At 46.6% G+C, this 25,702-nt stretch overlaps 1 protein-coding gene across 1 annotated transcript in view; it reads left to right on the plus strand.

The window, feature by feature from the left end:
• The window catches only part of LOC144784705 (putative acyl-CoA dehydrogenase 6), a 683,661-nt gene extending 661,066 nt beyond the window's left edge, over positions 1 to 22,595 (plus strand). The window contains exon 9 of the mRNA XM_078663658.1: positions 22,403 to 22,595. Coding sequence (XP_078519784.1) covers positions 22,403 to 22,496 — 94 coding nt within the window. The 3' untranslated portion in view covers positions 22,497 to 22,595. The remainder of the gene's footprint in view (positions 1 to 22,402) is intronic.
• Positions 22,596 to 25,702: the final 3,107 nt, after the last annotated feature.

Raw genomic sequence — 25,702 nt, forward strand, 5'->3', positions numbered from 1 at the left:
AGTGCATGGCGCGAGTTATAGTTTCTTGAGATAGGAGGAGTGTGGCTCAATGGTTAGAGCTGCAGACCCTGATGCAGAGTTCTGGCCCGGGACCAGGGTTCAATTCCCGCCTCGGCGGGTCTTGGGCTCAATTTCCTCAGACCTGACAATTCTCGCCTCGGTGCCTATTCTAATCACGGGCCCCACGCTGCAACTCTGGGCAATAGCTAGCTTAACCTCCACACCGGCCCCAACAGCGCTAGGATGCCTGGCTTCACCCTGGGGGTGCCCAGGAGTGGACACTTCACAGGGAAAGCCAGGAAGGGTTCCACAGCGGTATGAGTAATAGCGCCAGGAAACCGCTTGGTGGCAGTGCGCTCTACAAATACCTTGACATTTACATTTACATTTACATTTACAACTATAAATGCTGAATTTCTAGTGTTTTACGTTTGTAAAATCTGAGCCTAACCATAACATCCCTGTAACCTTTGATTTTTTTCAGTGAATTTCTAAGGTGTTTTTCATACTATTTCCTAACTATATCGTCCCTGTAACCATTAGGATTCTCAGTGAAGATATTTGTATATATTTATTTATATTCCTGATTGTGGGCCCTGCCCAGAGTCATACTTACCAGGAGTCATAGTGATACTGGGAATCCTCTGTCTCGGAGAGGCCCTTTCACTCAGAGCTTACCTGTAAATGAGGGTTCACAGACTCCATAGGTTCTGTCTGCTCTAGAGCAGACAGAACAAACAGGAAGTATAAGGGGTTTCGCCTTTCTTATTACCATATTGGTGGAAGGTTCAGCGAAGTAGAGAGGTGGTGTCTCTTCAATTTTTATTAGGACAGCAAGGTCACCAGTTGCCTGGGTGGAGGTTAGACACCTCATATAGTAAATAGTAATATGAGAAAATGGGTTGAAGAGGTAATGGTGTGAGTGTGTGTTTTCCATTGTTAAAGAAAACAGGAGTAATTTAAATTCACAAGTAAAGCTGTCTAGGAGCCAATCATGGCTACCCTGAAACTAGGATGAAGAGAAATTAGAAGGTGCGGGGAGGGTTGGGCTCTGCCCGAGTTGGGTCTATAGGAGAAAAAAAAAACGAACCCCCTTAGCATGGCAATTTCCTTATTCCCCGTACCTTTTAACAAACTACTGGGGAAGAGAAGGATGGGTCAGGCTTCAGAGGAGCATCTTTAAATGAATAACACGCACTATCTTAAAATACCCAGACAGTGAAAAAAAAATTCTATCACTCATGTACAATGCCAGCACAATCATCCCCAGGGCTAGTGAGGGAGCCGCCATGGACAACACAGCACCTCATGCAAACCTGGATGCCAAAGGGATACGCAATAGAACTATAGTATGCGAAGTAGTATAAGTAAAACTAGTCTAGTCAGATACAGATCAACAATATGAAACAGTAGGCTGCAGTACAGTGTCCTCAAGCTGTTATGAATAACCTTTCATACGTTTTCCACTAGGTGTGCCTCCTTTTCAGTTTTCGTGGGAGGAAAGGAGATGGTGCCTTGGCTGGGTCGGTAAATGCAGTGCAAAGCATTAGAAAGTACTGAAGCAGAAAAAAGTTATCTGGTAGAGACTTCTAGCAGCAGATTCCTTACCTCAGAATATTCCCCAGGTGTTAAATTGGATCTGGACATTTTTCATGAGCAGTACTCCTGCATGCCGCTAGGTGGCATAGTTAGGCTCTGCGCTGGGAGTTGCCTTCCCAGTGCCTGTATAGGCGCCACCCAGGTGAGCTGACATCAGTTCTTTTCTTTCAACGCCAACCAGCACAGATCTACGAAGAGCTACCCCAGAGTCACTTTTTTACTTGGTATTTTCAATGTCTTGTTGAAGTCTTTTTTGAGGTATTCCTCCTGGTATGGCAAGGATGTCATAGAAGAATGCTGGCTTCAAGCCATGTGGGGCCTGTCACCAACAGATGTCAGTGACTGACATCTGTTGGGACTGACCCCCCACCTTGTAAGCTTTTGGTGCCTTGAGCGGGACTATAGCCCGAAGGCCTGCCCCGACTTCTGCATCATACAATCCCTCAAGCTTATGGTAGCTTGACGTGCACCGCTGCGGCATTCATGATTCCGGTCGAGGGAATGGTCCCAGGAGTGGTAGTGGGGCCCAAGGTCATGGTCTCATTCGAAGTCGTCAAGCTATTCGGATAAGTCAAGGTCCCACAAAAACAAGTCAAAGCGTGCTTTGACTTCTCCTCATCCGTTGGCCGACAATATGATGGAGAGTTACCACTCAAAACCTGGCTCTGCGGTTGAGCCAGTGCCTGACTCTGCTATGCGCCTCTCTCAGCTTTTGGGAGCCAAAGTAATCCCCGTTCAATTGCGAGAATTTTATGAGGTCATGCACCTCTTTTTTTGGCAGCTAATTCCCTCTCGCATGCCTTCGGCCCTGCAGGTTCAGGAGGGGTCCATACTGGATCCACACCAGCAGCTCCGGTGCCAGTTGGGCCCCTAGGATTCATGGATGGATCAGGGCCGGACATGCCACTTCTACCTTCCCTAATTCTGATAACTATCCCGAGGCAGACGCTCCCAGCTCCATCCCAATTCTCAAACACTGAGCTGGATGGGTACCGTCCGATGCTGCCTGTGGCGCTGACTGAAGCCATGTCTTCCGGGCCAGATCCTGAAGCCCATTCCTATGGGCTAGTACTCGGGAAGGATTGGGAGGAGTTGCTAGACTCTGAAGAATACCAGCCTTATGATGAACAACTGGACTGGGTTGAGGATCTGGGTGAATCTAGTGGAATGGATACTTCTCTAGATACTAACATGCATTCTCCCCCCTACTATGGCAACAGAGAAGGGAGCTTCCTTCGCCGTGGTGTCCAGGAGTGCAGCTAAAGTCCTTGACATCAGCTTGCCATCGGTGGCAGTCAAGAGTAATGCTTTGACTGAAGTGTTTCATCCAAGAGTGTCCCCTTCAAAACCAATTCTCTCTTTCACTGAGGCCTGATCACCTTTTTTGGGACTTGGTCCAAGCCCAACATAGGGGCTCCTGCGAACAGGAGGATTGCTCACCGCCCATCCTACCCAGGAGAGCTTGGTGGTCCAAGCCTCCACTTCCCACTTAAATCCGGATGCATTGCCTACTGCTCCCCGGGAGAGGGAATCCAAGAGGCTGGACAATCCTGGAAAGATGTTTTTTCCACCAGCCTGACATTGCGGTCTGTGAACACCATGTGTCTTTTGGGCCGCTATTCCCATGTGCTATGGGATACAGTTGCTGGGGAGCTGCCAATGGTCCCGGAGGAGACCCTGGTCCTGCTCTTGCATGCTAATGCAGTTTGGAGAGAAACAGCGAAGTTCACCATCTATTGTGGCCTTGACACCGCTGACTCACTTGGCAGAGCAGTTTCATCAACAGTGGCACTGGGACACCACACCTGGTTGGGAACGACTGGCTTTTCTGGTCCTTGCTCGTGTTCATGCACTTTGATGGCTCCAGTTTCGACGAGGCAGATTCGGCGCTGGAGTGCTCCAAGGACAACAGGGCTACGGCCGGGTCCTTGGGCCTTTCTATGGCCCCTCATCACCCTCAATCAGGCTTTCACTCCTTTCATGGCCACGGAAGGGCCGTGCAACCACATCCTTACCTGCCCAGCCACAATAGCATGCAAGCTCTGCAGGCTGTGCGTGGCCACAGTTCACTGTGAAGCATTTTTAGTTATCTGTGTTCCCTTTTGGCCTCACCAGCGGTTGCAACTCATCTGCAGAGATCAGGGATGCTAGTTTTTCCCTATATCGACAACTTGCTGTTGAAGGTGGACTCAACCCAGGGTGCCTTCCACTTCCGGACTACAGTGGACCTCTTGCATTCGCTGGGTTTCACTATCAACGTGCTGAAGTCGCACCTGACTCCCTATCAGCCACTGTTTCATTAGAGCTGTTTTGGAAACTGTGTTTTCAAGCCTGTCCTCCTAGACAGCGAGTCCAGGATATTCGGACTATAATACCAATGTTTAATCCTGGATTTCGGTGAGACCGACTGTGAGGCTTCTAAGCCTCATGACCTCCTGCATCTTGCTTGTGACACATGCCTGTTGGCATATGCAGGCTCTGCAGTAGGACCTGAAGTTCCAGTGGGTGCAGCATCAGGGGAGTCTTTCCAACATGGTCCAGCTCAGGGGGCGAGCAGAACCGTCTCATCCGAGCCGCTTTATTTGAGGCGGTGCTGACCCGGAGCCAGGGGCCACTGACCGGGGCGGCCGAGCACCGACATCCTTAGGAGAAATATCCAGCAGGACCCCCCAGAGGCCTCTCCAGTACCCGGCACCAGTCTGTTCATTCTTCCCACTCATCTCCATAGTGTGTCTGCTCGGGTTCTGCCCCCGGCCCCTCCCGGATGCTGACAGCCCCCTGCAGGTTAGAAGAAACCAGAAATGCTTGAACCAAGGGAGCTTTTGAAAGTGTCAAAGGTGACTTATGAACAGCAAGCAGAAAACAAGCCTTGAATGTATGAAATGACCATCAATAATGAAGCAAATGCTGTAAATCTTCAATAATAGCAGAAATAATGAGCTACAGTATTCAGGAAAACATCAGCGCAGTCGGTGACAAAGGAACCTGCACACAAACTGACAGATCCCGGATGAAGCATCAAGGGCACTTCAGTGATTTTAAGAGTCTGAGCTGTGCACCTCCATGCCACAAGACGAAGAAATGACCTTAGGAAAATTAAGGCAACAACAATAACAAATCACCTCCTACGATGGTTCAGGGTGGTGACAGCGCCTTGAACATTGTTTATGTGGCGAGCAGATTGCGAAGGACTCTCCTCTGCTTTTGACCCTTGCTGTACTCTTTTACAATTTTTTTAACTACTGTGCTGTGCATTTACCTTCATTTTATTGCATCGTTTTGTATCCGCTCTTTGCTTGCACTGACGCCTTCTGCCCCGTTCCACCGCGGCTTCTCTGTGCCGTTTGTTGTGGAGGGCAGGGTCGGGCGCCATCTTCCCTGAGTCCCGGTTCCCTGCGTGACCGTAGGCAGCGGTCTAGTCTGGGGAGGGGCTTGGGCTATAAATAGATTTCAAGTTCGGGGGTTGGTGCGTTAGTTCAGGGTGGTGGCAGCGCCTTGAACATTGTTTATGTCGCGAGCAGATTGCGAGGGACTCTCCTCTGCTTTTTACCCTTGCTGTACTCTTTTAGAATTTTTTAAACTCTGATTTATTACTGGGCTGTGCATTTACCTTCATTTTATTGCATCGTTTTGTATCCGCTCTTTGCGTGCACTGACGCCTTCTGACCCGTTCCACCGCGGCTTCTCTGTGCCGTTTGTTGTGGAGGGAAGGGTCGGGCGCCATCTTCCCTGAGTCCCGGTTCCCCGCGTGACCGTAGGCAGCGGTCTAGTCGGGGGAGGGGCTTGGGCTATAAATAGCAATGCTCCCTCGGACGCGCAGCGGTCGTGCGCAGCGGGCGCGCCATCTGTGCGCCGAAGGAGCGCCAAAGGAGGGCCTGTCTGTGCCCGGACGTGCCTAGTGCAAGACTCCCTGCCCCTCCGTCCCGGGTGCACCAGCCCACTAGAATAAGGTATTCGCGCAAGGATCTTATAGCGCTCAATGCCCCAAGCTGTGGAGTTGGAAATCCTTGGGGGGTCGCTGATAGCGTTTCTCGAGCATGCCCTGTGTGCAATTTTCGCTTCCATCCCACGCTCAGCTGTTTCGGTAGAGTAAGTACTGACTCTGCGCAGATAAGAGCGGGGCTAATTAATGCTAGGCCTTTGGTTAAGCACGCCGCCGATGTTTTTGAGATTTTGGCGGAGAACCAGCTGGACCTTTTTTTATTACTGAGACTTGGCTCAATGATACTTGCGCCCCAGTGGTGGAGCTAGCTATCCCCAGGGGTTTTAAGATCACGAGGACGGACCGCCCGCTGGGCAGAGGGGGCGGGGTTGCCGTGATATATAGGGATAAATGGGTCTTTTCCTGTGAACCCCAGGGAGATCAGGGGGACGCGGAGATGCTCCATTTTTCTCTTTTGCTTAACCCGCACTTTACTTTGGGAGGCCCATTGGTGTACCGGCCTCCGGGATATGTCGGGCATTTTATTGAGACCTTGGAGGAGGTCATTGTACCGCGGGCCCTGAGATTTTCGAAGTTTCTTCTCTTAGGGGACTTCAACATCCATGTTGATGTTTTAGACTCCATAGGGACTAGACGCCTAGGTGAGGCCTTGACCTTAGCTCAACTCACACAACGGGTTGAATCTTCAACCCATGTGGGTGGTCACTGTTTAGACTTGGTATGTTCCAATTTTGATATTATAATGGCCTACCCTGAGAGGGTGACGTGGTCGGACCATGAGTTGATTAGGTTCTCCTGGTCTTTGGAAAAATCCATAGGGGCGCCCTTTCATCCACCCATCCCCAGAGGATTAACTTAGTCACTTTGGCTGACTCCTTATCCCGAGACCGTCCTTTCTTGGCCTCAGAGGTAGGTGAGGCTGTTAACACTTTTAACACATGGGTGGAACAGGGGTCAGCAGCCTCTGTTAACCAGGACTGCATCCGCAGGATGCGTTTTTCTCCCTCGAAACCATGGTTTTCCCACACCCTACAGGAACTAAAATTAGGTTGTAAGAAGCTCGAACGGGTGTGGAGGCAAGCGTATCTGCCTGAGGCGAAGGTTGCTCTGCGAGCTGCCCAGAAGGACTACTATGCTGCGATTAGTACAGCAAAGAGTCGCTATTATACAGGGAGGATTGAAAAGGCGAACAACAACAGCAAAGAAATTTTTTCCATCGTCCAGAGCTTTCTTTCTTCATGTGCTGTGCAACCTTTGTTGCCGTCATCTGACCAATGGTGTGAAGAGCTCTCCTCTTTTTTAATAGAGAAAATTGCTAAGATTCAGGAGGATTTGCGTGTTGTCAGTGATAGCCATAAGACTTCACCAGCACTTCCTTCCCTACCTGTGTCTAAACCTGCTGATCAGTTCGCCGTCTTCTCTCCCTCTGCTGAGTCTGATATCCTTGCAGTACTCGAGTCCCTGAAGTCGGGGTCTCCTGTGGATCCGTGTCCAGCGAGGGTGCTTGGGGGGGTAGCTGCTACAGTATGTAGAGAGGTCACCCAGATTGTGAACCTCTCTTTTTCTTCTGCGACCGTCCCGACATGCTGGAAGCAGGCTAAACTCTTGCCGCTTCTCAAAAAGGCCAGGTTGGATCCTGCTGCTCTATCCAGCTACCGGCCTATATCTTTGTTGCCTGCACTGGCTAAAGTCTGCGAACAAATTGCATTTCGCCAATTGGACCATTTTGTTGAGTCATCTCAGGCACTGCACCCCGCTTAATCAGGGTTCCGGGCTGCCTATAGCACCGAAACTGCTCTGGTGGAGATGTCCGAGGCGATTCGGGAGTGCCTGGATGAAGGTGGCAGAGCGGTTCTGATTTTACAAGACCTCTCTGCCGCCTTCGATACGGTGCCCCATGGGCTTCTCCTCACCAGATTGGCTGAGATTGGCATTGCCGGCTCTGCTCTTGACTGGATGACGTCATTCTTGAATAACAGGACGCAACAGGTCTGGATGCCACCGTATGCCTCTTTGCCTAGGAAACTCATCACTGGAGTCCTGCAGGGGTCTACTCTCAGCCCCTTGCTTTTTAATGTTTATCTGACTCCCCTGATTTACGTGGCGGAACATTTGGGGGCAAAAATAATGGCCTACGCCGATGATACCCAACTTCTGTTCACTTGGCCAGGGGACAACTTGGATACCTCGGCGGTTCAGCATTGCCTTTCATCAGTTTTTCGCTGGTTAGCACTTGCACAGCTTAAATGCAATGAAGATAAGTCCGAGGTCCTTTTTTATGGATCTTTCCCTGACAACTGAGACCTTCTTTGGCCACCGGACCTGCCTTGCCCCAAATCTATGGGGGGCCCAGCTAAGAACCTGGGGGTCTGGTTTGACAGTGACCTGAAGTTTGAAGACCATATCAAAAGACTCACTGGGGTCTGTTTTGGCACGCTAAAAGCCTTACGTAGATTCTTTCCTCTTCTCCCGAAAAAGGCCAAAGAGTCTGTTGCGTGCCTTCATTCTCTCTAGGCTCGATTACGCAAATGCTCTGTTCAGTGGCTTACCATCCTACCTGATTCAACGGCTGCAGGTGATTCAGAACGCGGTTGCGAGACTCCTGTTCAATGTGCCCAGGAGAGTCAGCGTCCGCCCCCACCTGCATAGCCTCCACTGGCTTCCGGTGGCTCAGTGGATCATGTTCAAAGCACTGGTTCTCTCTTTCCGAGCTATCCATCAGCTCGGGCCCTTGTACTTGAGGAAACGGTTCTCTCTCAATGTCCCCAATCGCTGCCTGCGATCTGCCAATCAGTGCAGGATGGTTATGCCCAGATTTAAGTTCTCCAGGTTGGGGGGCCAGTCCATCTCTGTGAGGGCTGCCAGAGCCTGGAATGCACTCCCGCTCCACCTCCGTGCAGCCCAGACTATCACCGGCTTTAAGAAAGGGTTAAAAACGTATCTGTTTAATATGGTCATGTAACTGCCTCTCTTCCTTCCCCGCTACCTCTCTTCCTTCCCCGCTGTCCGCCCCACTCTCTCTGCCGCGCCAGGATACTAGTCAGTAACAGAGCGCGTTATAAAACCTTTTATAACATAACATAACATAACGGAGGGAACTGTAAAGGACCTGCCGTGGTGGTTTACGTGATTGGGTCAGGTGCAGATCCCTCTCTCTTCCCCAACCCTATTTGACAGTAGTAAAAGATGCATCGCTCCTGGAATGAGGTGGCCATCTGTGAGAGGTGGAAATCAGAGGACTCTGATCTCCAGCGGAAAATGGACTCCACATGAACCTGTTCAGGCTCCTAGCGATCCGATTGGCAATGAAGGCCTTCCTACCTTCCATCCAGGGAAGGCTAGTGTAGTTGTTCATGGATAATACCTCCTCCATGTGGTACTGCAACAAGGAGGGTAAGGTGGGGTCGTGGAACCTTTATCAAGAGGAATTCTATTTCTGGACATGGCTGGAACAGCAAGGCATATCCCTAGTGGGTCAGCATCTGGCAGGCTCTCTGAACACCAGATCGTATGAACTCAGCCAAAGGTGCCCAGCAGACCATGAATAGCATCTCTTTCAGCAGTCTTAAGCTGTTGAACATGGCAATCGGTCCTCCGATAAGGCTTCCCCTTCGAGTGGATCTTCTGTTGCAGCATCAGGGAAAGGGTTCTCCATCTTAACCTGTCAGTGCTCCACCTTCTTGCATGGACATTGAGGAGTGATAGTTAATAGCATTCGACCTTCCCCCGAAGCCTGTAATGTTATCTTGGCAGCCAGGCGTCCCTCTACCAAGACGCTTTACTCCTACTGTTGGGCTAAATTTATGGCATGGTTTTTAGAAAGACAGTTTATTCCTCGTTCTGCCCCCCTTTGTCAGGTCCTCGTGTTTGTTCTTTCCCTTGCCCTTCAGGGCCCTGCTCTGGGCACTGTTAAGGGATACCTATCGGCAATTTGATTTTCCTTGGTTGCCTGATAAACTTTCCCAATCCCCTGATGTGCATAGGTTTTTGAAAGGTTTGCATCCTATATTTCCTCCCACTCTTTTCATTATGCCCAGTGGGATCTCAATCTTGTCCTTACCTTCCTTATGTACGCACCCTTTGATCCTCTGCACAATTTTCCACTCAGGCTCCTTACCATCAAGTTGGCCTTTCTTGTGGCAATCGCATCTGCCCGGAGGGTCTGTGAGCTTCAGGTCTTGTCATCCAAACCTCCTTATCTTAACATCATAACATCTACCCAGACAAACTGGTGCTTTGTACAAGAGCTTCCTTTCTTCCAAAAGTAGTCACTCCATTTCACTTAAGTCATGCTATCAGTCTGCCTACTTTTTAGGCTCTGCCTCATCCCTCTAAGGAAGAGGAGGAACTTCCCTTCTAGACCCAAAAAGAGATTTATCGCTCTACCTTGACCGCATGAAAGAGTTATGGGTGGACAACCAACTCTTCGTAGGGTATGTTGGAGCGAAGAAAGGACGGGCCGTGCAAAAGTGGACCATCTGCAGATGGATCGTTTTATGCATCAAAATCTGCTCTTCAGTGGTCAAAATGCAACCCCCTGAGGGTTTTCCATGTTCACTTCACCAGAGAGGGAGTTCCGGTCCTGGATATCTGCCAGGCAGCCACGTGAGCCTCATTGCACATGTTCACCAAACATTACTGTGTGGACAGTCGGGTCTGTAGAGAGTGGCTTTTTGCCCATTAGGTCCTGCAATCAATTAATCAATCGGGCATTTGTTGAGCGCATCTACTCACCCGTAAGGGTCTCAAGGCGCTAGGGGCAGGTAGTTGCAGACTCCAGTCCATCAAGGAGGGGGTCTGTCGAAGTGCCAGGTTTTGAGGTTTCTTGCCTAGATGGGGAGCGGTGTTGTCTGTCTGAGGTGGAGCGGAAGGTCATTCCAGACTTTGGCCGCGAGGAAGATGAAGGGGCGGCCTCCCGATCCGGTCTTTCTGGTGCGGGGGACCATGGCATAGGAGGGCTGGGCTGATCGTAGGGTCCTATGGGGTGTGTGGAATTTGAGTCAGCTGTTCAGGTATGCTCGTCCAGTGTCGTGGAGGGCCTTGTGTGCGTGGGTGGGTATCTTGAAGGTGATTATAGCCTCGATGGGGAGCCAATGGAGTGTGCGCAGGTGCTGCGAGATGTGGCAGTGTTTTGGCAGGTTGAGTACCAGTCTTGCGGCGGCCTTCTGGATGTTCTGTGGCTTGCGGGTGAGGTTTTTGTTTATTCCGGCGCAGAGTGCGTTGCCGTAGTCTAGTCTGCTGGTGACCAGGGCGTGAGTGCCGGTCTTTCTGTGTTCGAGGGGGATCCATTTGAAGGTCTTACGAAGGAGGCAGAGAGTGGGGAAGCAGGAAGACGAGACGGAGTTGATCTGGAGGTCCATTTTGAACTCTGAGTCCAGGATGATTCCCAGGTTGCGTGCGTATTCTGTGGGTGTTGGCGGGTTTCCAAGGACAGGGGGCCACTAGGTGTCTCTCCAGGCATCGGGGTTTGGGCCCATGATGAATAAATCAGTTTTGTTGGTGTTTTGTTGTAGGCAGCTGTTTTTCATCCATTTGGCGACGGCTTCCATACTGTCTCGAAAGTTGTGTCTGGCGGTGTTGGGTTCGTTGGATAGGGAGAGGAGGAGTTTGGTGTCGTCTGCGTATGACACAATGTTGAGCCCGTTGGTTCTGACGATGGGGGCGAGTGGAGCTATGTAGACGTTGAACAGCGTCGGGCTGAGTGAGGAGCCCTGGGGGACTCTACAGGTGGTAGATGTATGGTCCGAGAGGAAAGTGGGAGTCTGACCCGCTGCGTTCTACTGGAGAGGAAGTTGCAGATCCAGTCGAGGGCCTTGTCCTGGATTCCTGCATTGTGGAGTCTACGTATTAGGGTGCTGTGAGAGACTATGTCGAACGCCGCTGAGAGGTCGAGGAAATTGAGGGCTACTGTTCTCCTTTGTCCAGTAGGGCGCAGATGGCATCTGTTGCGGCAAGGAGGGTGGTTTCCGTACTGTGGTTTTTTCTAAATCTCGAGGATGTTGTGCTCTTTGATGAATGTGGCGAGTTGACTGTTGATAGCTTTCCTCGATAACTTTCACTGGGAACGGGAGCAGGGAGATGGGTCTGTAGTTTTTGAGGTCGGTGGGGTCTGCCGAGGGTGTCTTCAGGAGGGGGTTGACCTCAGCGTGTTTCCAGTAGTCGGGGAACGAGGCAGTCGCCAGGGAGCGGTTGATGGTGTGGCAGAGCATGGGTGCGATGGTGTCAGCTGCACTGTTGAAGATATGGTGGGGGCAGGGGTCCGTTGGGGCCCCTGAGTGGATTGACTTCATTGTCTTCAGTGTGTCTTCGGTGGGAGGGCTGTCCAGGTGTCAATCGCTGGTTTCCGGATGTCGGAGGTAGTTGGTGAGGGTTCAGTGTGTGCGTTGTCTACGTCAAAGTTGTCGTAGATGCTCTTGATTTTGTGTGGAAGAAGGTGCTGAGTTTGTCGCAGAGGTCTTGTGAGGGAGGGCTGTCAATAGACTCGCTGGTGGGCTGGGTGAACTCCTTGATGTTAAAGAGTTCTTTGCTGTTGTGCGCGTGTGTGGAGATTCTGTCTTCAATCTCTTTTTTCCTCGTTCCTCTGATGAGTTGGAGGTGGGCGTTGGTGGCGGCTCTGAAGTTGTTGTGGGCTTCTGTGGATTTGGTGTTCCTCCAGGTCTTTTTGAGGCAGTGGCAAGTGCGTCTGGACTCTTGAAGTATGGTGGTAAACCATCTGGCTTTCTTGGCGCGGGTATTGTTGTTTTTCTTGAGGGGGGCTATGGTGTTGGCGCTGTCCAAGATCCATCAATGCAGGGTTCGGGCTGCGGTGTTGGGGTCGTTGTTTTCCGCGATTGTTGGGGTGGAATAGTTGAGTGAGGAGGTCAGCTAGTAGTCAGTTATTTTGTCCAGTTTCTTCGTTGGAGCAAGTGCTGGTGTCTGCGGATGGTGGGTGTTCTGACGGTGAAGTGGACGCAACAATGGTCAGTCCATGGGAGTTCGGTGGTGTGACTCAAGGTGATGGAGTTTCCTGTAGTGAAGAGGGGGTCTAGGGTGTGTCCTGCTGAGTGCGTGGGCTCGGTCACGATCTGGCGGAGTCCAATGTTGTGGAGGTTGTCCAGGAGGGATGTGGTGTTGGGGTCCAATTGGTTGTGGAGTTGGAAGTTGAGGTGTCCCAGCAGGGTGTATTTGATGGATGCGATAGCCTGCTGGGAGATGATGTCCGTGATGGAGTTGGCGAAGGGTCCGCGGGGTCCATGGGGTCGGTAGATGTGGGTTCCTCGGAGGGTGGCGGTGGGGCCAGGTATCTTGAAATGAAGGTGTTCCATCAGGTCTGTGAGCTAGTTGGGGAGTGTGCTCAGGCGGAGGGTGGATTTCTGGACGATGGTGATTCCCCATCCCGGGCAGGTGGGGCGCTCCTTCTTGAAGATCTTGTATCCTTGGGGGATGGCGATGTCCGGTCCCGAGGTGGTGTTGGTCCAGGTTTCGGAGTCTGCAAGACTCCCTGTGGGAAATTGGTCTGCAGAACCACCTCCGGGGAGGTAGTGCTTGGGTATTTATTCTAATGTAAGGAATCCTCATCTTGAAGCCTCTATCAGATGAACAAGATACTTATCTTTGGTAACACCTTATCTAGTAGAGACTCTTATCTAGCCGCAGATTCCTTACTGACCCGCCCATCCTCCCTTCTCTGCGAACGAATTTCTAGGGACTCGATACTTCCCTTCAAGGCCCTAGTTTTCCACGTCCGTGGTCAGTACTTCGTGGCTGCGTGCTTCTGGTAGGAAAGTCGCAAAAAGTAACTGACTTAAGCGTGCCTGTGTGGGGCCTATATTGGCACCGCGAACATCCCTTCTGGGGCAGACGATACCAATGACGCTACACGGAGCAGAACGATGCAACATACCGGCGTGCAGAGGTCCTGCTCCTGAAAAATGTCCAGATCCAGTCTAACGACAATAAAATATTCTAAGTTCAGGAATCTGCTACTAGATAGTCTCTACCAGATAAGGCATTACTGAAGGTAAGTAACTTGTTTTTTCAACATAAAGATTGGTTGTAGTAGTTTCCATGGGCAGCTCATGTACTTTGAAAGCAGTAGAGAATAATTCTTGCCACAACCTTGAGAGAACAAACCACGGGGGCTGAGGGGGTTTCTTCTCATCATCTTCTTGAGTTGAATACAAGACAGATGAGGATTTTGGAGCGTGGTGGGGCGCACTCCTGTAAAGAAGTGCAACCGGCGAACCAGACTGTTGCAAGGTTTGTATGAAGATGTAGGAGCAGGGCCGGACTGGCCATAGCGGGCACCGGGCAATTGCGCTGGGCGCCGCACGGGTGGGGGCTGGTTTTGGGGCCCCTGGGGGCCGTTTTTGTTACAGGGCCGTTTTTGTAGCATAGCTGCAAAATAGGACCTGTACCAAAGTCGGCCGAAAACCGGCCCCGGCAAAGAGCTCCGCGGCACCTCCAGCTCCCCCCACCCCCTGGGTAGGAGATATGGAGTACTACCCTATGAGCACTTAGATAAATGGGCATTTTAGTGTACATCATCCACATACTTTTGCTAAGAAGCAATATTTAATTGCAATATTCCTATCCCTTCATGGTGTGTCAGCTAAGGCTGACTCTCCTGCAGACTGTTGCATAATGCTCAACTTAGTCATTTGGAGAAAATGATGGCAAAATAATGGAATTTTAAGAAACATTTCCCTACGAAAATTATGCAAAGACTTTTGTGATTCACATAGTTCAAAAAATGCAAACACAATATTGATCATATTGCCCCCAAACACAGCTTGTCTGTTTATGAAAGTATAGATATTTTGTTATCCAATGTGGTTCCTGCACATAAAAGCTTTTCATTTTCAAGAAGAAAAAAAATTTTCGTGTCCCGAAATACCCCATTTAAGTTTTTAGTAAATACATGTTTGCGGTTCAGTATCATGTTACCATTTTCATCAAGTAATCATTTGGTCTACAGTCGCACATGAATCGATTCTGCTTGGCATTAATTTGTGTTGCCATCTCACACCACGGATGGGGTAAATACAGCAACATTTACCACTATTGTGCTAGAGTCAGAACCATACCAAGTGTGAAAAAGCAAGTCATTACTACCATTTTGCCTGGGTTAGCATTATACCAGGGGTGGGGGCACAGATACGTTATTGGTGCCAGGAAATACCACCATTTGTCCTGAGCTAGTGATGTACCAGGGTGGTCAGTTAGCATGAATTCTCACTATGAGCCAAGCATTACCTCGATGGCATGGCGTGGAATACTAGGGGTGGCACATTTATAGAATAGAAGCTCTCAGTATGCCAAGAATTATCACCAATGTGACAAGCCCAGAATCTTGCTAGTGGTGGGCATCATCACCACCATGGATGTCCACACCATGCCATGGATTACTGCCAATATGCCAGAGCCAGAACTTAATGTAGCTTTTGTTCCACAGTTTTTGATCTCCCAGGACCAGCACTTTATTCAAGTAACTAGTCAATACATGAAGAACCGTCCCACTGGTGTCTGGAATTCATCCCTAACCTTCTGGGAGGTCTTGTGTTTACACAGTCATACAAATTTCCTATCAACAGGACTCCAAACCTGACATTTCAGCCACTTTTTAAAATTCTGGTTGCCCTTACAGGAGGGTACTTTACAAGTAGGGAACAGCGTTAACAACTCTGTATAAACTTCTTTCTTAATGGCATTGGCTGTGGCCAACACAAAGTGCAGTGGAGGAATACAACCAGTGGAATAAAACCTGTGCAATGAAACACTGCCATCTGCTACTACTTTGATCAGTTATTACCAAACAGAAGACCTACCCGGGAGCTGTCCTCAGACAACAATTGAGTAATAGTTCTTTTACTGGATCGATTAGCTCCAGACCAGAAAGCCAAAGGCTTCTCTGATCCAGATGATTCAGTAACTTAGTTGGAGCCACTCTCCTTCTACATGCAACTCAGACATACCCCCTATAGTAGATTTGTCTGATGCCTGAAGAAAGACTTCCACTTTATGATCAGGAATAGTATCAGAACTACTAACACTTTGGTTAAGAGTACTCTTTCCATTACAACGACCAAGAGATTCCTCCAGAAACCCACAGAGCTTCATAGTGTCACCATTGCCCTGCTGAGATCATCCATTTTCACTTGGTCATAATTCCATTACCCACTTGTCTATCCATATACCGGTATGTGTAAGGATTGGAGGGATCAATTGATTATTCGTGCGCCCTGACAAGTGGATGAAGTTGAAACAAGCGTGACTTGACACTCCCAAGTCTTGAAACCGACCCAAATCTCAAAACCAACCCAAATCTCAGCACTTGGAAGGAATCGGACAGACATCTTCCTATAATTTTACTGTTGCAAAGTTTAATAAACCTGGATCAATATCTTTCCGCTGCTGCTGGATAACTTTATTTCGCTCAAATAGACCATAAAAGTGTGCATAAAATCAAGACATTTCAATGAAGGTTAAAACAATAAATTACGTATACAGTAAAACCTTATGGTTAAAAATAGATTAAACCAAACGTTATCAACGGTACAGTATAATAAATATATAGACAATTATAAAAAACTCCTCCTTCTATGCCACATACTCAACAAGTATCGTGATACAGCAAAGACAATGGGAGGATGTGTATCAAAACGAAGGACCCTACAGGCATGGGCACATTGAGTAAAACCAAGGTTCCTAAAAAGTGGGATCAGCCAACGCTTCCTTATCTCCTGATAGGCAGTGCAGAAAAACAGTACATGGGGAGTATCTTCTCGCTTGTAATTACAAGCTGGGCAAACAATGGTCTCGTTATTGGCCCATTTACCTGTGAAAACCCTAAGTGGGAGGCTGCCGAACCTTAGCTGTATATAGAGTTTCCTTGCAAGAGCGGGATAGATTAAATCCAAGAGGTTCTCTAAACTCGGTTCTAACTTCACTTGAAGGAACTCCAATGTCAGTCTGCCCAAAGATGGACACCTCTGTAAAGATGCAGAGTTATAATTTCTAACATAACCCAGCAATTTAGCCTTCGATATCTTCTGGCAGCTATCTGCAGGATTCCCCCACAACTCGGGTAAACCAATTTGTTCGCTTAGTGCCCTCACATGTGCAAGCCAATGGAAATTCCTAGTTTTTAAAGTAGCCCATACCTCAGTAAACTCCGCTTTATAGGATATTAGTTCAGGGACGGACCACAGCCTCTTCCAATACATTAGTGGCCGAGCAGCTGCTGCCTCCTCTATCGGTTCTAGCCCCAAATCCATACGCAACGGAGTTAATGGTGTACTGATTGGTAGGTCGTATAGGTTCCTCATGAAACTATGTTCTGCTCTCACAAGGTTCGGTATTCGTTTATGGCCCCAGAGTTCTGCACCATACGTAGAGGCTGCTCTAGCCTGAAGTTTGTAAATTTCTACGACTGGCGCAGCGGGCTTGAAGACCTAAGTCTTGTGGACTTTCCCGATTCCCCCCACCACCTGGGAGAGCCTGAGGGCCGCCTTTGCTGTCTGAACCCCCCAGTCAAAGTTTTCCGTCAAGGTAATGCCCAAGTAATCGAAGGTCTTAACTCTTTCTAGGCGTATACCATTTAGCAGAGGGTTCGGGCGGGTTTTCTTCGGGGGGTTAAAAATCATATACTTGGCCTTGTCCAAGTTGATCTCTAACCCACGCAGTTTACAAAAAACAGCTAAGCCTTCCAAGGTAAGCTGAATCCCCGTTGATGTTTTAGATAACAGCAGAGTGTCATCTGCAAACATCAACGCAGGGACACGCCCAGTCACCAGCCCAGGGGCATCATTATCTTTCACCTGCAAGAGATGGTCAACTAGGCCATTCAGGTAAAGGCAAAATAGAGTTGGGGCCAGTACACACCCCTGACGTTCCCCTTTCTTCACAGGGAAGCGATCCGACAGTTCTCCATATCGTCCACACCTAACTTGCGCATAATTATTGGTATGGAGTCTAATCAAGATGTCTAACAGTTCAGGCGAAAGACCCATACCCAGCAATACAGCCCACAGTTTTTCTCTCGGGACTAGATCAAATGTGGCCCGCAGGTCCACGAATATGATATAGAGGCTGCCACCCTCCACACATATCGTTTTCCAGAATAATACCTGGAGCCTACAAATGTGTTCGATTGTTGAAACGCCCGTCCGGAACCCAGCTTGGAATATAGACAGAGTCCCATTTACCTCTATCCACCCCTGGATTCTATCTAAAATGATCCTGCCCATCAGCTTTTTAGTGGGGTCTATCAGGCTGATGGGGCGATAGTTAGACGGGGTTAATGGACAGCCTTTTTTGTAAATTGGGACAATTTCCGCTCCAAGCCATGTATCCGGCGGGGGGCTACCCTTGAGTATTGCATTAAATAGCACAACCAAATATGGTGCCCAAATTTTGGGTTGTGTGCGAAATAGATCACCGGGGAGCTTATCCAGACCGGCGGCCTTGTTTGGTAGGAGTTTAACTATAGCTGTCTCAACCTCCACAAGTGAGATATCTTCAGCCCCACCCGTGTGGTGGGCACTGGAAAGGGGCCCCACCAAGGATTGCTTGTTTAGTGATCTTAAAATAGGGGGCTGGGGAGTTTCAGCTGCGACAACCGTCGTCTGCACCAACAGGTCCTCCAAATTTTGTTCATTGGAGTTCCCATTGGTGGCGTGCGGTGGTGACTGTGCGTCCATGTCGGTGTATAAGGCCCCAAAGTGGGCTTCCCATGCTGCCGGTGCAATATTCGCTATAGTTGGGACTCTACCCCCAAAGTTCACAATAGACCAAAATGATTTAGAATCTTTGATCAAGAGGGCTACTCTTAGATCCTCCCACCTATTCTCCTCCCAGTTCTTCTTCTCAAGGTTAACTACCTGTTTGTACCTATACTGGCACTGCTTGATGCCAGCCCTGTCCTCATTTTTTATAGCAGCTAAGATGCCACTTTTAGCCTTCCGGCAGGATGTGTCATACCAAGGGTGCTTTTAGAGGGGGTGTCGGGGCACATTGCCGGTGCCCGCCCCCTCCTGCCAACGAGATATTTGTTCAGAGCCCACGTGGGGCTCGAGGTACTATATCTGTTCTACGAGCCCCGAGAGGCTCCTAAGTGCCGCATCTGTCTCGAGCCCTGAGAGGCTCCACCGTTAAGGGGGCATATTTGTTTACAGGCCCCTGCTACACAGCTGCCCAGCACTTTGTGGGCAGCTGCCACGTTTAGGCCCCTGACATTGGGACACAGGGCGTCCTAGCCCCAACAAGGCCGGTTGGCCTAGGGACTGCCACTGGTGGTGGCTTATGTAGTTTTGCAAAAACAAGAAAAGAGAGGTCAGATCAAACACTTGATCAATCTAAGCGTAATCTCTACAGACCACAATTCAAGGAGTCAACACAAGATTATCACATCCGATTTGGGTGATAAAGAAAGCCCTCACACACTGACCTAGTCAGTGTCATGCTTCATCATCGGGCCCCACCGAAAGAGGCCGAATGCCTCTTCGGTGTGCTACGACGCCAGAAAGACTGCAGAGCTGGTTTTGTGTGTGGAGGGCGTGCTCTTGTTTACAGTGAAATATTAAAAGTGCCTAAAAAAAGGGTATCAAAACCAAATTTTAATAAATGATCCCTGAGGCACAAAGTAAAGAGTATTACGTGTCTGTATTTACATGCCAAGGTTCAAGATTGGTAAAATACAGAATATACTCAGTTTCTTTTAGTCAACATGTTTCAGCCATAAGGGTGGTATATTACCGTGGCATTCTTCAGGACTATACCCCGGCGGTATGGGCTCTCTAATCACCCACCCTGACCTGGGGACGTGAAAGTGAAAATAAAGAGTGAAAAAAGTGCATAAAAATGATGGAAGAGTAAAATACTCGAATCCAAAAAAATACTCCGTAAATTTGGAGTGTCACTGCACCTGAAAAGTGAAAAACAAAGACAAACAGAAGACAAACATGAACATTGTTAATATGAGCCTTCCTGAGTAGTCATAGTGCTCCATGATGTGTGGCTCAAGTGGTGTTCCCAAAGTAAACATAGATTTTATGCACCATCCAAATAGCCCCTAGAGGATGATAGCAAATAGCTCTGGGAAGTGATGTGCTAGAGGTGTACTATTTACAAGACAAACGATTAAGAATGGGGGATTAAAAACGCGAATGCGTGTACTCCTTATGAAGGGATCAATGGACCTAAAGGTCTGTGCCCCTCAAGTTGGTAATAGAAGGTATAACTCTCACTTTCAAAAGGGGCGCTACTAGCACCATGGGTCTCGGGAGGGGGTCGGAGCGACCTGGCACATCCTAAAAATAGAGAAATGGTACAATTGCAAAAGCCTGTACACGAGCAGATACTTAGCTCTATTGGCAGAAGGAGCAGCGATCTTGGTTTCGTAGTTTTGCGCAATTGTGTGGTTTTTCCTGCGACTCTGAATGTTTTTAGGCATCATGTGTTTTTGCGCTATTGAGTTGTGTTCTGGCACCTCTGAATGTTTTTAGGCATCATGTGTCTTCCTTGTTCTTACACCTCTGAATGTTTTGGGCATCATGTGTTTCCTTTCCTTACACCTCTGAATGTGTTTTTATGCATCATGTGTTTTCCTTCCCTACACCTCTGAATGTTGTGATGCATCATGTGTAATGTGTTCTTGCTTATACCCATAAAGGTATTTTATTCTTAGGTGGTTGTGTTTTGCCTAGTAGAGTTATACTAGAGAGGTTATGTGTCCATGCGTGATCTAGGCCTATGGTTATTAGTATTGCGTAGTGTGTACCTACCTTTACCAGTAGTTACTGGTTGTGACCTATAATTGTTCTTTTGTGCTACACTTATTCTAAGTTCTAAAAGTGCTATTTCTAAAAGTGTTGATTCTGACAGTGGCCCATGTGGCCCTGTCCTGTACATAATCCCTTGTGAATATTGCCCGTGCCAGTTGGCACAATGTATATTGTGTGATTACTATCTGATGTGTTTTGACAATACAGAAGTTATTCTTATTATAACCTTGTGTGGAGTTCCTTTTGTGGTGTGCCTAGGATGATGTTGCTGTTGTGTGCTGGCGCAAATGCTGTACACATTGCCTCCGGGATAAGCCTGTCTGCTCGTGCCAAGCTACCAAGGGGGTGAGCAGGGGTTATCTTGGCGTGTGATTCCCTTGCCCTGACTAGAATGGTGGTTTCTGCCTGGCTTTGGCGTCAGCCTTAGCCTACCAGAAATCCCAGTTCTAACAGGGGTTGTAAGTTCCGAATTTGACAATTAAATCAGCATTCCAAAATAACACTCCAAAATAGATTTGTTTGAAAATGTTATCCAAAAATTCACTCTGTTCAGCAGAACATTTGGTTTAATATAAACACCGGTTTGAGAGTTTGAGATTGAAATAAATAAGTTTGTTGGGAGTAAAACCCTTATCCAGGCCCTAGCTCACACACTGACCAACCCAGAACTATTCTTTTATATTTTTCAAACTTTTGTCTTTTAAGAATTTAGGGGCCAATGTACTAACATACTGGTCACAAATATATACTAATCAGTCACATCGTAAAGTGTCCATTTGCAGGGGGTCACAGAACAACCTGCCTAATGTAGATTTATTGGGCCCATTTTCTCACTGGTATGCTTTTCATTCCTACAAAAGTTAATAAACTGTCATGGCCTGGCACTTTCAATAGAAGGCAACATGTAAGCTGGGATGGCAATTGTCCTTTTTATAATGTGATAAATATGATTTCTGCTATGACAATGTGTAAAGTGTCATTTCAATAGTAGCTTACATACTGAGTGTAGGTAGAGACAGGCTTGGCAATGGCCCTTCACATACTGGAGCAACGTCAAACTTGCAAGGTCTTAGCACGAAGGGAATTGATTGCATGCAGTGTGCTTGAACACGGAGATCACGACTGAACGCACTTTAAAGTACTAGGGAAGATGGTTGGGAGTTTTATGGAAAATAATATTATTTAACATATGTCGTACATTTAAGATTCATTTAAAAATGTTAAATATGTAGTAAATGTTTTTTTTTCTTCTTTGACAATGAGCCTGTCTTCGCTGCAAAACACCTTGTACTCCGCAAGTAGAGATTGCAGCATCATTTGATTTAATCAATATAGACCTGTTTTCAAAGGCAAACAAAAAAAGGTGTACAATTGTTTCCATTGAATTACTTCCGTATTACGAGTTCATACATATGGCCCAATGAGGTTATCACAAAGGGTCTCTCTTGTGCACTCAACGAAATTTGCAAATTGTTGGTCTCCTCTAAAACTGAATGTGTAAATTGTATGCAACCAAATATTTCACTCTAGAGCAAATATTTTTCCGGGGAGAAATCTCGTATTCTGTGCTCCCATTAAATGTGGGTGGGTGTCTGATTCTTGAAACACACTGCTTTTGATAGGAGCAAATATGAGTCTCTTCAATGTAGGAAACTAGCTGCCAAGGGTATTTCACAATCTAGAAAATTAACCAGTGTGTTAAATTACTTTAAATTGCAAGACCCACCGAGCAGTACCCAGAAACCTGCCTCTAAGCCTACATTTGTAATTGAAAATCAACTATATTGGCAGTTCGGCAACCGTAAATGCACTTTGCGATTATAACGTTCCACCACTGCCGGTCCTCGAAATCTGTTGGGCCTCAGTGGCACCCAGGATTTGTTATGGTACTCTCTACATTATTTTCAAAAAATCATATGGTTCTGGACCTGTGAACTAGACCCCCTGTCTGGATCTAAAAAACCCTTGTATGTACTTGTCTGAGTGCTTTTGAAATAAATGAATATTGTGAGAACAAAAAGAAAATTAAGTGCTGTTGTCATATCATTTTATATTTCTGTTCTCAATGTTTCTTTTTTCTTCTTTTTCGTTCCTGCAGAGACCTAAGATTACTATCGATAGGAGCTGGAGCAGATGAAGTTATGCTTTCGATTATTTGCAAATATATGGAAACCCTTCCGAGCAGAAAATAATGATGTTTTGAAGTCGATGTGAAAATGTGTCCTGTAAGGATAGCCTGTTAAAATACAAATCATGTTAATAAAAACAAAAAAAGATAAAAAAGAAACAAACAATAATGTCTATTTTATATTACAAAGACAGAAAATATGTTAATATTAAAATATTAGAAGACTTGTATGCGCCATATTAGCACAGTAATTAAAGAACAGAAAAGCAGACAATTTGTAGGAAGAGTATATTCTTTCAGTTTCTATCCAACCAGCGCCGATATAGTTGCTAATCATTGTAATAAGCAATCCAGCTCAAGAAAAAGCAGTGAAGTCACGGGCAACATATTTATGTATTTTTAACGCAGTTATAACTGTAATACCATAGATGTGGCCTTGCAAAGGAACATTTCTGCATGTGAAATATTATTGACATCAAGAATGTTCATGCCTTCCCAACAACAGTAGTCAGTCGCTCATTAATATCAGTAAGTACTTCATTTACAGAAAAAGCATAGTTTGAATGCTATGTGGTTGGTAATAGCCTACCAAAATAGTGTGTTATAACAATATTTCCTCAAAGGTATCCCAGACATGTACACTAAATAAAAGCTTAGTTTGGAACCTGAGGAAAACCTCTGACTTCTTACATGGCATGAAGGCAGTAGATAGATATCATACACGAGTGAGAAATTCCTCCTAGATTTAGAGATCGGAATATTTAACTGGAAGAGTATGCTTTAAAGTAAAAGATAACACAAGGAGATGATGGGCGGAGTAAGCATTATGTTGCACAGGAAGTGCAGTGTATTTTTTCAGCAGGCCTCAACATAAGGTACAAATGGACACACAAATTGCATTTTAAAAAGCCATGGTATAGACGCAGGGCAACCACAATATTAAGTAACCAAGGCAAAAAAGTTGGACTATGGGCTTCAATTAGAATTTGGATGGAACGAAATCCTCCAATTTCTGGATAAAACTCTAAATATGAAGTAGATTAAACCGGTTAAATGTATTGCTTTCTCTATGAAGGAGAATATTCAGCCACTGGATTCTAATCTCAGTTCAGTGTTTCTTCCAGAAATTAGAGGATGTTTAATCTGTACTCTCAATGAAGCCCTGTGTCACAGCAGTAGGCTGTATGATGAGCCTACTTTTACTTAACTACTGTCAAATGCAATGTTTGATATTTTAGAGCAAAAAGATACAAAAAAATGTAAGAATTAACTCTGGCTATCGGACCAAAAATACATCATCCATTTTGACCTAGCAAAGAACAAATTAGCCTCACACAAGACATTTCATTAAGAACGAGAGGATGAAAAACGCTGTTGAATGACCTTCTTGAATGCCCAAAAAAAGGAAAACTCCTCTCAGTAGCCACGGTGCCGCCCTGTACTTTTTAGGAAACTTAAAGGGTGTTGAGTGTCTTAAATTGGGTGGAGAAAACAAGAAATGGTATAAAGCCTCCTTTGTAATCTTGAAGCTCTTGATTTTAAATTAAGGCTGATGCGTAGGTTCCCTTCCACCTCGTCATCAGGTTGGAGGAAGAGCTAGTTAAGAGTAGAAATCCATCAGAAACTATGGCTACAAAGGATTAAAAAATTAGGGTAAAAAATGGTAGAAACTGGGCGATTAACACAAGCTAAGGAAATGAAACCATTGCAAAATATCCATCAGTTTTAAATTCCTCGTTGTATTTGAATTAAACAGGAGCTGGCATCTCAGGAAAAACCTTTTTCCATCTTGGATTGGGAATGTTGGATATGATTTCCTGTAGAGACCACCATCTCGGAAAGGGGATATTATAATGCTTGTCCATGCTTTCGTCCTGGAACCCATGGCTTTAGTTAGGAAAGCGAACACGCCCAAATTTGACATACTTCGTCCAGTGTTTTTTACTGTGCTGCCGCTCTTCCACCTGATGCTTCTCACTGCTAGTGGAACATGACCCCCTACATGATCCTGAGCTCAGAAACACTCTTGTAGTCTGTGTAAATGGAGCACCCACGTATGTGCTGAGCACACCACCAAACTCCTGCATGTTCTGTAATTTCTGAGAAGCTCTTCTCTCTTACAGACTTAACTGTCATTCCTCTCGCCATTCTCGGTACAAATGTAACAGTATGCTCTACTCCTGAAACTTTGAGGTTACCAGGATATAGCTGAAAGAAATTACATATTAACAAAGGAGAATGCTCCAAAGAATCGTCTTCCCAAGAAATCCCACTAAGAGGATGACCTTTCAAATGATTCAGAAATTAAAGACTACCTCTAAAAATTTGAGAATCATGAACTTCTTCTTTGAGAAAATTCCTGTTGGCATTGTACCATAGTTGGCAGACTGTTAAATGGAAATCTCTGATAACATTCTAGAATATATGACTTCATCTGATATGAAAGAATTGATCTTTAAAGAACAAGGCAGTCTCAGTCAAAATATCACAAGATTGATCTTTTGAGTAATAAGTGTAACCCTCGCAGTGACTGAACAGGTAGTAAATGAGAACACAGACCAGAATTGTTACTAGGAGCAAATATAGATAATTTATCAGCATGTCCCTTCGTCCTGATTTTGAAATGTTGCAAACTTTGCTAAACAATTTGTTCTTCTCCAACTGATCCAATGTATCTGATCCTTTATTGTTTTCGGCTGTAGCTAAGACAATGAACTTTAAAATGACAAATATACACATTAACTCCCAGCTTCCCATGCACCTAATTTTGTTTTACCTCAGTGTTGGCATTTTTGAAAGAGGTAGCCCATTTTTCCTATTGTTTTGTGCTCTCAACCTACTTCCAGTTTGTGGTACAAAACAGTGTAAAACCAAGGGGAGATCCAGGAAAGATATACATTTCTGAAAAGTAGGCAACATTCCTAATTCAACAAGGGGTTATATGTGTAGATCCTTCAATGTTTTCCCAAAGAAACGAACTATTGGAATACATAAATATTGAAAACTAGTAGGGAAAAACAGCCATTTGTGACAATGTTTTCAACTGTAATTTGTCCCAATGGCCGATTTACAAAAGGAACGTAGCATTACGTTTGCTAGATCTTTTTTGTAGTGGGGATGTCTATAGTTCGTAGGTTCTCCAATATCCTGAGGTACCCGAGTCAAAAACTGAGCTGCACCGTACAATACTTTCCATTGTGTACTGAGTATAGACCATTTCATATGGTGAAGTATGTAGAGTGAAAAATAGATATCAAGGTAACCTATGTA

The sequence above is a fragment of the Lissotriton helveticus genome, chromosome 10, assembly GCF_964261635.1.
Source record: "Lissotriton helveticus chromosome 10, aLisHel1.1, whole genome shotgun sequence".
Classification (NCBI taxonomy): domain Eukaryota; kingdom Metazoa; phylum Chordata; class Amphibia; order Caudata; family Salamandridae; genus Lissotriton; species Lissotriton helveticus.